Below are 15,804 nucleotides of genomic sequence, written 5' to 3'. Positions count from 1 at the left end.
ATCATATCACAAAAAATCATAGTCCCTAATCCGAAATTGACCCAAATTGGAGTATGGGAATGTATGCTCATCAAAGGTGACATGCCTAGACAAAATAATTTTATTTGATGAAAAATCTAGACATCTATAGCCATGGTGATTCGACCGGTAACCTAAGAAGACACATGGAGCGGACCGAGGAGCTAATTTATTTTGAGCGGTGGAGGATAAATTAAGAAAACAAAGGCACCCAAACACCCATAAGTGATCCTATGAAGGTTGTTTTCTAAATAACGCTTGAGTTGGAGTTATGTTTTTGAGAGCTTTGGTTGGTAAAATATTTATGAGATAAGTAGTGGTCTCAAGAGCATAAAAAAATTAGGTGGAAAGGAGGCATGAAAGAGAAGTGTGTGTTTGACATTGTTAATGGTTCTAATCATACGTTCATCTTTTCCATTTTGTGAGGAAGTGTGAGGGCAAGAGAAACTAAAAACCATTCCAATATCCAGGCATTGCTTTTTGAAAGGATCATTGTCAAGTTCTCGACCATGGACACTTTGAAAGGCTTTAATGGCCCGTTCAAATTGAGTTTGGACATATTACGAAAATTTACAAAAGTGGAAAAAACTTGAGATTTATAAGCAATAGGAATAATCCAAACAAAGTGAGTGAAATTATCAATGAGAACTAAATAATATTTATGACCATTAACACTACGAATTGGGGAAGTCCACAAATCGACATGAATAATATCAAAATCACAATAGTATGACTAGTAGAATCATAAAAGGGTTGTCTAACATGTTTTCCTAATTGACAAGAATTGCAAAAATTGGAGGTGGACTCCTTATTACAATTAATTAAACTATTTCTCCTTAAAAAATTAAAAGAACTAGCTCCGGTGTGACCCAAGCGACTATGCCAAGTAGTTGGGGTTAGTGTCCATAAGAGTAGAGGCAAGGCATGATGATGGTGGAGTGGTGGTGACTGGATAAAAGATTCCCAAGCTATTGCATCTCATTACTATCTCCCCGTTTGAAGGTCCTTCACAGAAAAGCCATAAGGGTCAAATTCAATAGGAACACTATTATCAAATGTGAATTTTGGAATTGAAATTAAGTTTTTAATGATTTGAGAGGCTAAGAGAACATCACAAAGGATTAATTTGTTGTTATCTAGGAAGGGTATTATGACCATAACCCGTAATAGGAATGTGGTGTCCGTTGCCAACTAAAATATTATTATTAGTTCTAAAATTAAATAGGGGCATGAGAGTACCTGAGTTACGAGTCATATGAGATGTAGCACCCGAATCCATATACTACCCGTTGTGCGGATTAGCCAAAGTCATGGACAAAGAGGCCGAACCTAGCTCCGTGGGAGTGTAAACCTGGCCGTAGGGAGTCGGATTGGCCAAATATGCTTGCTGCGTTGGGCCTGACTAGTTTGAAGGCCCATTAGGTGTTGGCTGCCTAGGCTGTCCAATCGGGCCAGAAGTTGTTGGATATGGACACGGTAGGGTGGCCCAAGATCAGTTCCATTGCTGAGTTTTCCACGGATGGGCCTAAAATCCGGGCCAGAATTGTAGCGTGGGCCACTATTGTGCTTAAGGTTGGCTTTGTTGTTGTTGGGAGTTGTTGGGAACCTTGTTGGAGTTATTGCCTCTTCCTTTTCCACGACCCTTTCCCCCACCACCTTTGGCACCTGTTCGGCCCCTACGTCTGCGACCACCGAAGCCGCGACCACCGTGATTGGTCGGCTGCTGCTGTTGTTCGAAACTTGAGCTGGGTGCAGCATCTTGCTGGGCCATAAAAGACGACTGAGCCAATTGGCCCTGGTCATTAGCACGACGTGATTAATAAAAGAAAAGCCGAGACCTGGTCGAATTAAACGGCGGCAATGGCTCAGTTTGCCGAATCATCGTCGCCACCGTGTTAAAGTCATAGTTTTTTAGGCCGGAAACGAGGCGTATCACCATCTTCTGTTCCGAAACCGGTTGATCAATGTTAGGTAATTGATCGGCTATACTCTTAAGCTATTGACAATAGACTGTAACATTAGAAAAATTGCTAATATGAAGCAAATTAAATTGATTTTCAATATACACAACCCTAGTATTTTTGTTATCTTAAAAAATTTCTTTAATTCGATCCCAAAGATTCTGAGTAGATGATTTTGGTGCCAAAATTGTATTGAGAAGATCGGTTGAGATTGTGCCGTAAATCCACTGTTTAACAATTACATCAAGTCGCTTCCACAAGGCGTCAGAAACATCAGTCGGTCGGGAAATAGTTGGGTCTATGTGATCTAACACATTACGCATAAGCGTGATTCTCAAACAACTCCACCCAATTGGAGTATTGAACCTTCTCGTAATCAAGAACCAGAGGGATTGCATTCTTGATGTTATTGACGGCTAAAGCCGAATGAAATTCCGACGTTGGAGGCGGTGGAGGCGAGTTGGGTACATCGTCGTCCTTGGCCATGGTTAAACGTCAGCAGAGTGTAGAGGAAGTATTGAAGAAATATGGGTGTGCACAGGTGTGAAAGATGCAAAAAAGAAAAGGAAATTTTTTTTGTGAAAGCGAGATCTAAAACCTAAGATGTGATACCATGTTAGATTTCGGGAAAAATCCTCAAGATTGGAGTTTGTACCATTGATTTAATATATAGACTTAACAATCGCGAGGCCTAATCACGTTAGGAAACCTAGTACAATAAGGATACAAAATATACATAAAATCTATCCTTATACGCAACAAATATTATCCTAAATATAATTTCTATCAAAATGTATTTAATACTAGATTAATACTCATGTAATGTACGATTAAAAAAATTGATAAAATATTACGATATAAGCTAAAATTTTTTGCAACAAGACAAGCTCACATAAAACTGGGTTATTGGGAAAGTAAAAGTCATTAATGCTTTTTTTGTTGGTTTGTATTTTCTAAATCTTTGAATTTGGAAGATAAAAAAAGAAGTAAGAAAAGAGAAAAATGATGTCATATGAATTTTTGGCGGGAAATTTATCATGAAAAAATTACTGGGGTACAAAGATGATATAAACAGTGTTTTGCTTTAGGTATATCTATAGATTTAATAAAGATTTAATGGAGATTTAAGTTGAAGATTGAAAGAAGAATATATACTTAATTGTAATTACTTCAACGTATTGCAAATATAATGAAAGAGGCGTACAGCATAGGATACACAGTGCTCAGACTGCTCACCGTGTACACATTGAACATTAATTAAGGAGAAAATTGTGAAAAAAGACCTTTTAAGAGGTCGACTTTTTGAAAAAGGAACTTTTAAGTTAAAACTTGTAAAAAAAGGACCTTTTAAATTGCATTTTGTTTATATGGGGTACTTAGGTGAGCTTGCGACCTTACGTGGTGGTCAATCCCGGACCTCAGACGTTGACTATCACGTGTTAGTCACGTGACTTATTTTTTTTTAAAAAAAAAACAAAATTTCCCTCCTTTCCCGACCTAACCAATGAAATAGTTAGGTCGGGAAAAGAGGGAATTTGGAGATTTTTTTGTATTTTTTTTTAAAAAAAAGTCACGTGACTAACACGTGATAGTCAACGCCGGAGCTCCAGTATTGACCACCACGGAAGGTCACCCAAGTACCCCATACAAACAAAATGCAACTTAAAATGTCCTTTTTTCACAAGTTTTCACTTAAAAAGTCCTTTTTTCACAATTTATTCTTAATTAAGCCTAAGTTCAAAAAAACTTGAAGACTAACTCCATTGAACATGTACTCCAATGAACACAAAAGAATAGGTTCATATGTGAGAATTCAAACTTATATGAGAACTGATTTCAAATTTAGAACATGTGAGTAAAAGTTTAGAACATACGAGTAAAAATTTAGAACATGCGTATGAAATTAAAATTTAGAACATCTGAGTAATAATTTAGAACATCTAAGTGAGTAATATGTTTAGAACATTTGATTTAAGAATTAGAACAAGTGATTAAAAATTTATAAAATCTGCTTTATGAAATTTTAAACATATGAGTACAATTTAGAACATTTGATTTAAGATTATGAACATGTGAATAAAAATTTAGAACAAACAAATATAGAATATAGAAAGTGTGAGTAAAAAATTTAGAACATACGAGTAAAAATATAGAACATACGTTTTAAAATCTGGAACATTTAATTAAAAATCTTAGAACACACATTTTAAAATTTAGAACATATAAGTTAAAATTTTGGAACGAGTTATTTAAAATTTATGATATTAAACTTAACTAATTTATGGTTTAGAACATGTGAATACTAAATTAGAACATTTGATTTAATTTAGAACACCTAAGGAAAAGTTTAGAACATCAGATTTAAAAAAAAAATTAGAACATACAAGTAAAAATTTAGAACATAAAGAGTGTTCTCACATAAGAAAAATTCTCACATAAGAAAAATTCTCACGAGAGCCTCCCCCTATATATATATATATATATATATATATATATATATTATTGGCGTTTAAGTTTATTTGAGTTAACCTTATATATGTTCTTTGAAATTATGCTTAATGTTCATCAACTGGACAACGAGAGTATGCAAACACCTCCACCATGGGACCATCCATTATTGTGTACGTAAAGTAGTGACAAGCAGTGTTTTAAATTATTTTTCTTTTGATTTAATACGAGAAAGTAGTTTTCAATATACTTCTTCCATTATTGCAATATTGAGGGGTGAGGCCGTGAGGGTACGAATATTCTTTTAGTGGGATAAAGGAAAGAGATAAAAGTTAAAAATAGAATTACAAAATTGCACATATGATTATAAGCAGATATTTTGTATAATTAATTTCTAAAAACAGTAAGGGTATATTGAATATCTATTCCACAAACTAATAAAAACAAGGTTTATATCTAATTTATGACATTCACGTTATATTAAATCTAAACTAAACATCCTAAATTGTCAATTTGCCAATTAAAACCATTTAATTTTTTTATTATTTTTTTTACTATTTTACTATTGTATATTTTATTCAAATTTTTTGAAGGATTTTATTTTTTTTCATACTTTTTAGTACTTGATGGTTTCGCTTTAATTTATTATATTCTACACAAACTATTTGGTGCAGCAGTCCACACTCAATAGTTCGTCCCGTTCTCTTCATCTTATTTTTGCTGAACTTAAATTATTTTTATTGAACTGAAATTATTTTTGCTGAATTGAAATTATCTTTACTGAACTGAAATTATTTTTGCTGAACTTAAATTATTTTTACTGAACTGAAATTAATTTTACTGAACTGAAATTATTTTTGCTAAACTGAAATTAATTTTCCTGATTCCATGTTATATTTCTTCTTTGAAATTACTGATTTTTACTGAACTTAAATTATTTTTACCAAACTGAACTTATTTTTACTGAACTGAAATTATTTTTGTTGAACTGAACTTATTTTTACTGAACTGAAATTATTTTTATTTAATATTATTTTTTAAGGTGAAGGGAACAGGGCCTTCATGCGACAGAGGCGCTCCATCCTTCCACCGCCTGCAAAATCAAACACATTGAACCACAATCTAGATCTACATCCCCACAATCCCCAAATAATACTAAGAAAAAACGAAATCCCCAATATCAAAACAAATCACAAATTAAAACAACTGTAATAACCCTAAATAAAAAAAAATAAAAAAAATAAAAAAAAAAAGCAATAAAAACTTAAAACTAGAGGTGCTAATGGCACAGCGTCGGCTTAAGGTAGAGGTGGTGGTGGTGGTGCAGCTTCGGATAAAGGTAGGTATGGTGATGGCTACGCGGCGTTGGCTTAGCTTAAGCGAGGAAAGACAAGGGTGTTTGTGGGTTGGTGGGTTTTGTGGTTGCATGGTGGGCAGGGGCGAAGCCAGGAATAAAAATCTAAGGAGGCCAAGACTCGATAAAGTTAACAAAAAAATATTAAAAAAAAAGTGCTTAAGAGGGGAGTCGAACTTGAACCTTTCTCACCATGCAAATCTCAAACTACCAACTATGCTATCATAGACAACATGTTGAAGTAGCTAAATATTTACTATTTATTAGTTTCTTATAGGGGCCAAACTACAAAATATACATATCACATATTGGGCCATGGGGGGTCGGGCCTCCACCAGCCCCCCCCCCCCCCATGGCTCTGCTCATGATGGTGGGATTGACAGGTGATGCCGTGGTTGGTGGGTTTGGTGGTTGGTGGATTTGCTTGTGATGCAGTGGTTGGTGGTGCAGTGGGTTCGATGGATGGTGGGATCGGTAGGGTAGGGTGGTGTGGGGTGGTATACGGTGGTGTGAGGATTTGTGGTTGATTTGTTGTTATCAATGAGAACATATCAGTCACAAATCTTGTATACTCCCTCTATGTTTTAATAAGTGTTACAATTTGACTAAATATACATGTCAATACCTGACTTTGACCATTAATTTATCTAATCATATGTTAATAAAATTATAAGAAAATTGATATTATGAAAGTATACATTATAACGAATCCTACAATGTATTATGCAATATCATTTGTATTTTTATTTTTTTTTTTGTACATTAGTAAATTAATCAAATCAAAAGCATTATGTGAATAGTGATGAAAAAAGTCAAACTTATATAACACTTATTAAAACATCGAGGAATTATTGTTAATGAGAAGAAAGTGAGGAAGTGAGGGAAAGATGAGAGAGAATGAAATGATATTTGTTGTTGTTGATAAGAACATATCAGCCAAAAATCTAAAGGGGGAAAAAGGAGAGAGAAGGAAATGAAAAATATGTTGTATGTAGCTAATCATATTAATTAACTAACAAATGAAACATATTAGCCATTAAATGATCATATTAGCCAATTGATGTCTTATATCAGTCAACATTAGGGACATATTAGACATTAATAAAAATGTATCAATCAACACATGGAACATCTATTTCAGCTAAAATGAAACATATAAGTCAATAAAAGGAACATATCATTCAACAAAAGGTACATATCAGTCAATAGAAAGAGCATATTAGCTAACAAATGAAGCATATTAGCCAACAAAAGGATGAAATCAGCAAACAAAAGTAACATATAAGCCAATAAAATAAACACATCAACCAACAAAATGAAACATATAAGCCAACAGTAAAAATATACATATATATCAGCCAACAAAATAAAGATATCAGCCAACTAATAAAGAAATTACAAATTTTTGTATGCGGCTAGCCACATGGTGCGGCAAGGGTTACTTGTAGGGTGTTACTGGTTTTATCTGGGGTTACTTGTAGGTGTTATTTGTATTATGGTTACTTATATGGGTGTTACTGGTTTTGGACGGGGGTTACTTGTAGGGTGTTACTGGTTTTGTCATGGGTGACTTGTAGGTGTTACTTGTATTTTGGGGTTACTTGTGTAAGTGTTACTGGATTTAGCCAGGGGTTACTTGTAGGGTGTTACTGGTTTGGTCATGGGTTACTTGTAGGTGTTACTTTTATTCTGGGATTACTTGTAGGCTGTTACTGGTTTTGTCAGGAGTTATTTGTATAGTGTAACTGGTTTGGTATGGGGTTTTGTTTTAGAGTTGCTTGTAGGAGTTACTAAGAATACAAGTAACACCTACAAGTAACCCCACGATACAAGTAACCTCATAATACAAGTAACACCCTATAAGTAACCCATACAAGTAACCGAAGAATACAAGTAACTCATACAAATAACCCATGCTGTACCATGTGGCTTGCCGCACTGAAAAACCTTTGGAAAGAAATATATCAACCAACTGATGTTTGATAGCAACCAACAAAAGGACATATAAAAAAAAATTAAAAAAATAACAGCCAACAAAAGGGATATATTAGCCAACATAAAAATCATACCAACCAACTTATTTAATAACCATGCATCAAAGAATTGTATCCTAGTTTGTAACGTAAACAAAGAAATCATTTTCTTAAAATAGGTATGATACATGTGAAACTTATTTAAAAGATAAGTAGTGCAATATTAATCTAACTTTTTTTTTTTTTTAATTTTAAAAGTCAAAATTGTGAACATCGATCTTTAATGATATTTAAAGGGTTGGGATTGGAAACAATTACAATGTATACCTTTTTAGTCACTGAAATATTTTCCATAAATCACAACTATTTCAAAGTTTATATTGTCAAGTAGACCCTTAGCTTACAAAATAATTGAATCATGAATTTCATTTTACTATATGTGCTTTTCGATCACTTTACCAATGGCAGGAAAGAGAGCTTCAGCAAATAAAAGAGCGGTTGCAGTCACTTTGCCAATGGCTGTAATAGGAATTATAATTACTGGCATTTGTTTCTTTAGAAAAAAAAAAGCAAAGAAGTACTCTTCTCCGGATTTTAACAATGGTAATCATCTCTAAGATCATCTTTGGTATGTATATTGATTTATTTATTTATTTATTTATTTTATATAATTTTTTTTACGAGAGTTTGAAGGACACAAATTCTTACAATTTAAAATAAGGGTTTGTTCGACTTAACTTATTTTCACTTATTTCGGGTCTAATATTTTCATCTAAGGAAAAATAAGTTTTGATAAGGATTGTCCAAGTTTAAAATTAAAACTAAAATAAGTTTAAATAAGGTACAATAAATTTAGATAAGTTCATAAGGTCATATTAGTTTGGGTTTATTTCATGTGTTATAAGTTTCCTATAAGTTTAGATAAATTCAGATAAGTTCTATTAAGTTTAAATAAATTCAGTTTAGAAAAAATAAATTCTGATAAGGGTTATCCAAATACAAATTATATTGATAAGTTTTAAAAAAATTCAAATAAGTTTAACTTTAGATAAGATCAAATAAGATAAGATAAGTTCGGATAAGTAAAAACCAGGTGTATAACAAATATAAAGATTTTTAGTGATGGAAATGAAATAAATTAATCTTAATAGTCAACAACCACCTTCGACCGTATAGTAACATAATATTTATTCCTCGTAAAAGTTTAATTTCATATAAGGTATTTTGTGAAAAGTTTAAGGAACGAGCTTGTGTACCATGCTTGGTACAGACAAAAAATGCGGAATGAACATTTAGCTGATTTTTAAAGAACATATAATAGTTTTGTAAAGAGCGTATAGTTGTTTTGTAAGGATCAAATGACTTAAAGTTTTTTGTACTCCCTGATCCTTTTTTTTTTTTTTTTTTTTTTTTTGGCATCACTTGCAAATGCGCGGAGTTTTAGGATAATGAATTAATAATGTGAGTAGATAAATAATTTGTTATGGAAAAAGTAATGTGGGTACCATGAAAGTGAAAATATGCGAGAGAGTAGTGGACTAGTGGGATCATGAGAGAGAAATGATAAATTAATTTGAGTGAGGTTTAAAGTAAGAGAGATAAATAATAAATATAATGTAAAATTACTATATAAAGAAGTGATGAAAATAAATAAAAAAACATCCATAAAAAGAAAGTGATGCAAATAAAAAAAAATCGGAGGGAGTATATCCAGAACATCTGTAATATTACTAAAGAACATGATAATACTATATATGTACTCCCTCCGTGTTTAATTAAGTGTTATACTTACTAAATCCGACGTGTTTTAATAAGTGTTAAACTTCCTTTTTTTTTGGCAAAAAGCTACCTTTAAATATTATATCTCTCTCCTCTCATGGTCCCTACCCAAAGTCGCTACTACCTTTTTTTATTATATAATTTTTCTCACATTCATTATTTTTCAATAAACTATTAACCACACTATCATTCTTTTACAATTTTTAATACTCTAACTACTCACTTACCTCTTATTTTATTTAAGTCAATTAAATTGCCTAAATCTATGTGCCGGTCAAACTGTAAAACTTAAAAAAGCACGGACTCTGTGTTTTAATAAGTGTTACAGTTTGACCGTCACATAGGCAATTTAATTGATGTAAAAGAAAGATAGTAAGGTTAATAGTTTATTGAAAAGTAATGGCTTTGAGAGGAGAGATAATAAAAACAAAAACTTTTGCATGCATGTCCCCGATTTACAATAATTTTATTGTATATCGAACATTTTACGTAAAGTGAGCCTTTTTTTTTTTTTACAAAAGTGACCCCTTTTTTTTATATATAAAAGTGACCCTTTTTTTTTCACAAAAGTGACCCTTCTTTTTCACAAAAATGACCCTTTTTTTTTAACAAAAATGACCCTTTTTCACAAAAGTAACCTTTTTTATTCACAAAAAGTGACCCTTTTTTCACAAAAAAATTTAGCTACATATGCAAAATAGAGTATCAAAATCAACAAAAATAAACACAAAATTAACAATAGTCATGAAAATAGTACAATCACTTAGGGTCTGTTCACATTTACTGAACTGAGCTGAACTGATTGGAGCTGAACTGAACTGATTGGAGCTGAACTAAACTGAACTGAATTGAATTGAGCTGAAATGAATATTTTATGAGAGAGGGAAATTAGGAGCTTAACTGAACTGAACTGATTGAAGCTGAACTGAACTGATTGGAGCTGAACTGAACTGAACTGAACTGAACTGAACTGAACTGAAATTAAGTAAATATGAACAGACCCTTAAACAAATCAAAATAATAAAGATCAACATCACAAAACAACAAAATCAATAAAAAATAAAATAAAATAAAAAAGAAAATGTACATGCATTTAGATCAACTTCATCGGAAATTGGATTAGTGAAGATGGACATCAGGTAGCTAGCAACAAAATTACAAACTATTACTGGAAAAAGGTTTGAAAAAAGATTGACATCATTGCTGGTGGGTGTAGGGTGGTTGGTGGCCGCATTTAGATCAATTTCATCAATAAGAGATGAAAGCAATTTAATTAAAATTTCTATCAATCAAGAATAAAACTACAGCATAATAGGATAAAGACGGAAGAAAGCAAATTAAGAGTGAGAAAGCTTAGCTTAAATCGCCGGAAAACGGAAAGGAAGAGAGGAGAGAGAAAAGTCATGTTATAATTGTGGGTGAAAATTTTTTTGCTCGTATGAAGGAGGGAAACTTTCTTCTTTCATAGTGTCATACAATAAATAGTGTACACCCGATTTTTTTAAACAATCATATAATAAAAAAAATAGTATTGGAAACCATGAGAAGAGAGAGATAAAATATTTAAATGTAAATTTTTGCCAAAAAAGGAAGTGTAACACTTATTAAAATATGGCCGGATTTGATAAGTGTAACACTTAAAATAAACACGTAGGGAGTAATGAACATTATTTATATATATCCACTATAATTTAAAGATAAAATTAAAAGTACAATTCACAAGGGTCCGAATCCTCTATCCCACTCATATGTCCCATTCCATGTCTCATTCGTTTTGATTGGTCCACGTCACTTTAAATATCAATATTAATATTAAAAGTTTAATGGCAAATTAAATTAAATAAATTTTACATAATTTATATTTTAGTCCTTATCTTTTTTTTTGTTTCTTCTTTACACAATTAAGTTTAATTCAATTGCATCATTTTTTTCCTGTATACTACCTCTATAACTCTAGAAGAACCCTAATTTTTTTTTAAAAAGTTACCTCAATTTATTCTTTCTCTAATTGCATCCATAAATACTAAAGCACTACAATTCACTTTAATGGATACTCCACGAGAAGTATTGACAAGCGATTTCGACAATTTACCATACGAGGTATGATTCTTATTGAATTACGTATCTAAAATACTATATGCATATGTTTTGTTTGTTTTTGGTCATTAGGGTAGCTATTAGAGCGCATATTGATAATTACTATTAGTATAAGCCATAGCATTGTCAAAATTATACTGCGTATATAGTTGTTTAGGTTATGGATGATTGTATTTTTATTGATTTTTATATGCGATTTTTGGTGGTACAAAATTGTCATTTTGATAAAGAAATTGGGTCATTACAAACTAGTCGTAGATTATCTTTTGAGGAGCATGAGCAATTGAATGATAATGATGATGTGGTCAATAACTCTAAAAATAACTTTGAAGATAATAAAGTTGAAAAAGATAATTTTCTGCCAAATATGAATGAAATTCACTCAAAGCTGCCCAATGAAGCCATTCCAATGATAGGGATGGAGTTTGCATCAGAGAATATAGCTTATGATTTCTACAACAGATATTCTAGAGCTATTGGATTCGGAATCCGGTTAAGTAAATCAGTTTTATTTTTTTGTGTGTGTTTTCTGCATTTTCAATTTCCTAAAGGTTTTGAATTTACAATGAAGTTGTATCTTTACTCAATTATGAATTTTTATAATAATGATTGATATGCTCGGATTGTTTTATCATGTCTATCAATTAAGGATTCTTCTAGAGTTATAGAGGTAGTATACAGGAAAAAAAATGATGCGATTGAATTAAACGTAATTGTGTAAAGGAGAAAAAAAAAAGATAAGGACTAAAATATAAATTATGTAAAATTTATTTAATTTAATTTGCCATTAAATTTTTTTAATATTAATATTGATATTTAAAGTGACGTGGACCAATCAAAACGAATGGGACATGGAATGGGACATATGAGTGGGATAGAGGATTCGGACCCAATTCACAATAAGTAAAGAACCTTATGTCACAAATAAAAATACATTATACTTACAATCAAATAATATGAGACATATGTTCTTTTCACTATTTTTTGATGCAATATCTTCTTTTTACTCTAAGCATATGTTCATTACATTTATATAGTATGCACTTTTCACTATATGTATATGTTCATTACTTTTCTTTTTTATGTTCATTCTGTTTTTTTTTTTTTTAATATACAAAATGGTTGTACAATGCAAGGTAAACAACTAAGGGGAATTATGCTCCTTATGTACACCTAAATAAATTTTATAATTGTACCACTTAAATTACCATTTCTTTTTATTATTAATTGGCTTATACAATATGATTTATGGTGTTACAGTGCTAGGTGATTTGACAACCGTGGAATCCTTGACATTCGATCTTAAGACACTTGAAGTTGCCACGAACAACTTTTCGGATAATCAAATACTTGGTCAAGGAGGCTTTGGTAGTGTCTATAAGGTAAACAACCATAATTTTGTCATTTTGTGGGTTATATTCTACTCAAGAACTCTTTATCATTTGATTATTTCTAGATAACTTTTATTAAATCGTCAGTTGATCATCATTTATCTTAGGGAACCCTGGAAAATGGACAAGAGATAGCAGTAAAAAGGCTATCAAAGGTATCTAGCCAAGGAGCAGAAGAATTCAAGAATGAGGTTGTATTAATTGCCAATCTTCAACATAGAAATTTGGTTAAGATATTGGGATTTTGTTTAGGAAGAGAAGAGAAGTTACTCGTCTATGAATATGTTCCCAACAAAAGCCTCAACTACTACTTGTTTGGTAAGAAGATACCACATTATATATATATATATATATATATATATATATATATATATATATATATATATATATATGTCATTTCCTCAAAAAGATTCGACTAACAATTACTCTTATTATTCGGTTTATTTATTTATTTTTTTTTATTATTTTTTTTTTTTTGAAATTGCTACCCACCTATTGTAGATGAGTTATTATTCGTTTTATTTGTTTGTCTTAATTAGTCGAATGAATTAATAACTAAAATATTACGGAGTAATATTTCACGTATTACTTTTTTTAAAAGCATAATTCCGTACTTCCCATCTCCAAATTCCTTAATCCTCAATATAATTAGCGAAAAAGCTAAGAAAAATCAACAGCCCAAAAATATAGAATTAATTACCAAAGTAGCAGTGTGTTAATAGAAGTACGTATCACATGCACAGGACTTAAAAATCCTAGCTCAGTCATGATTACAGATTATAGAAATAAGCTAGGTTAATTAATAACATAAATCATATTTAACTTAGCTTGATTTTCGCGTTTTACCATCTTGTTTTGTAGCCAATTTTACACACTAGTTGATTTTTAAATCATCATAATAACTATTGTATGATTGATACTTTACTTAGCTTTTTTAATTTAACTTATTTTACTTATCTGATCTGATTTGATATCGTCTTATCTGGTCTGATTGATCTAATGTGGTATGATCTGTTCTGATTTTTCCAAATTTTGACATTATGTGTACGATAATCTATAAAGAAGAAATGAAGCAAGTGAGGTCTTGTTAGATTCATATTAATGTGTAATTTATTAATATGTGATTTTTATAATGTTTTAAATTGCGTAATTAAAGATATTTAGCAATAAAAAACGTACATAAAACGATGATCTGATCTGAACTTATTTTTTCTAATGTAACCTGATCCAGACTAATTTTTTTGAAATAAGTAAAAATAAATTAAACTAATTCTAATTATCAATAATAATAAAGTTTATGAAACACTCTATATAGATGCTCGAAAGCGAGGAGAATTAAATTGGTCTACACGCTACGAAATAATAAGAGGCATCGCTAGAGGACTACTTTACCTTCATGAAGACTCGCGCCCAAGAATAATCCACCGTGACCTAAAATCTGGAAATATTTTGCTCGATGCAAATATGAACCCAAAAATTGCAGATTTTGGTTTAGCAAGAATTTTCAAGGTTGAACAAACAGTGGATGACACTAGCAGAGTTGTTGGAACGTAGTAAGTCTTTTTGTTCTATGTCTTTTTTGTTAGTATCTCCCTCTTATTAATTTGATTGTAACCACAATTAAGATTAATCAATAATATACACAAAAATACATGCAAAATAACTTCTTTTATTTATTTATTTTTTTGGTAGTGGTTATATGGCTCCAGAATATGCAATGCATGGACAATTTTCTGTAAAATCAGATGTATACAGTTTTGGTGTGTTGGTTTTGGAGATAATTAGTGGCAAGAAAATTAGTACAAAATTCAACCAATATGGTGACGGAGACCTCTTGACCTATGTGAGTAAGAGCATGAATTAATTATATTTTCTAAATACAAAGTAATTTATACTTAAGCTTATGAATTTGGAAAAAAGAAATAGACATTATTTAATCTGCCCTAGTCTGACCACAATTAAAATGTGTATTAGGCTTGGAGAAGTTTGAAAGAAGAAAACCCCTTGGATTTCATGGACTCGATATTGAAGGATACTTACTCGAGTGTAGAAGTGTTGAGATGCATTCATCTAGGCTTATGGTGTGCACAAGAGAACACTAATGGGAGACCGACCATGTCAACGGTTGTTCATTTGCTCAACAACGATACAACCACCAACACAATGCCAACACCACCACACCCTCGAATTTTTTACAATAGTAGTAGTACTGAATCATCTCTTTTGTCAAGATTAAGTGTACAATCAACGACATCAACGAGCAACACTAGTGAGTCAAAACCATTGTCTGATCAAAATCAAATCACGATTAGTGAGATGCAACCCAGGTGATTTACTCTGGCTATTGAAGACACATGTTTGATAGTAAGATAAGAGATGTAGTTAACTTTGATAGCCATTCACATGTTTGATTTGTTGTATAATTTTCTCCTTTTTTCTAGTATTTAAACTTTATACTCGAATAAGTTTAGAATGCATAATTGCATAAAGAGTATAATAACACATTTTTGGCAGAAATTTTTGGATATGCTGGTAATTTTTGGCTAGTTAAGCCACATTTATCTCATTGGCTTCAGCAAAGAACCCAGTAAGGTCCTTACAAAAATCAATGCTCATAAAATTAAAAGCTGAATTTTCAGCCTAAATCAGAGTAGGTCTCGGGCCTGTTTCTCTAACCCTATACATGAACCACCTTCAAACTATCATCTCCAATCAACCATTTTTTTTTAATAAAGGAAAATTTGTTAAAATTAATACAACTATTAAATGATTTTCTAAAAGTA

The 15,804-nt window shown here is 31.4% G+C and overlaps 1 protein-coding gene across 1 annotated transcript in view; it reads left to right on the top strand.

Moving 5' to 3' along the window:
- The window catches only part of LOC145635035 (cysteine-rich receptor-like protein kinase 15), a 34,927-nt gene extending 19,381 nt beyond the window's left edge, over positions 1-15,546 (top strand). Inside the window, exons 2-7 of the mRNA XM_081686338.1 lie at positions 8,223-8,357; positions 12,891-13,012; positions 13,129-13,339; positions 14,337-14,574; positions 14,714-14,864; positions 14,996-15,546. Coding sequence (XP_081542464.1) covers positions 8,223-8,357; positions 12,891-13,012; positions 13,129-13,339; positions 14,337-14,574; positions 14,714-14,864; positions 14,996-15,352 — 1,214 coding nt within the window. The 3' untranslated portion in view covers positions 15,353-15,546. The remainder of the gene's footprint in view (positions 1-8,222; positions 8,358-12,890; positions 13,013-13,128; positions 13,340-14,336; positions 14,575-14,713; positions 14,865-14,995) is intronic.
- The last annotated feature ends 258 nt before the right edge of the window (positions 15,547-15,804 follow it).

Source organism: Chenopodium album, chromosome 6 (genome assembly GCF_948465745.1).
Source record: "Chenopodium album chromosome 6, dcCheAlbu1.1, whole genome shotgun sequence".
In the NCBI taxonomy this organism is placed as follows: domain Eukaryota; kingdom Viridiplantae; phylum Streptophyta; class Magnoliopsida; order Caryophyllales; family Amaranthaceae; genus Chenopodium; species Chenopodium album.
Note: the sequence above shows the minus strand (reverse complement) of the source record. Positions and strands in the feature narration are given on the sequence as shown.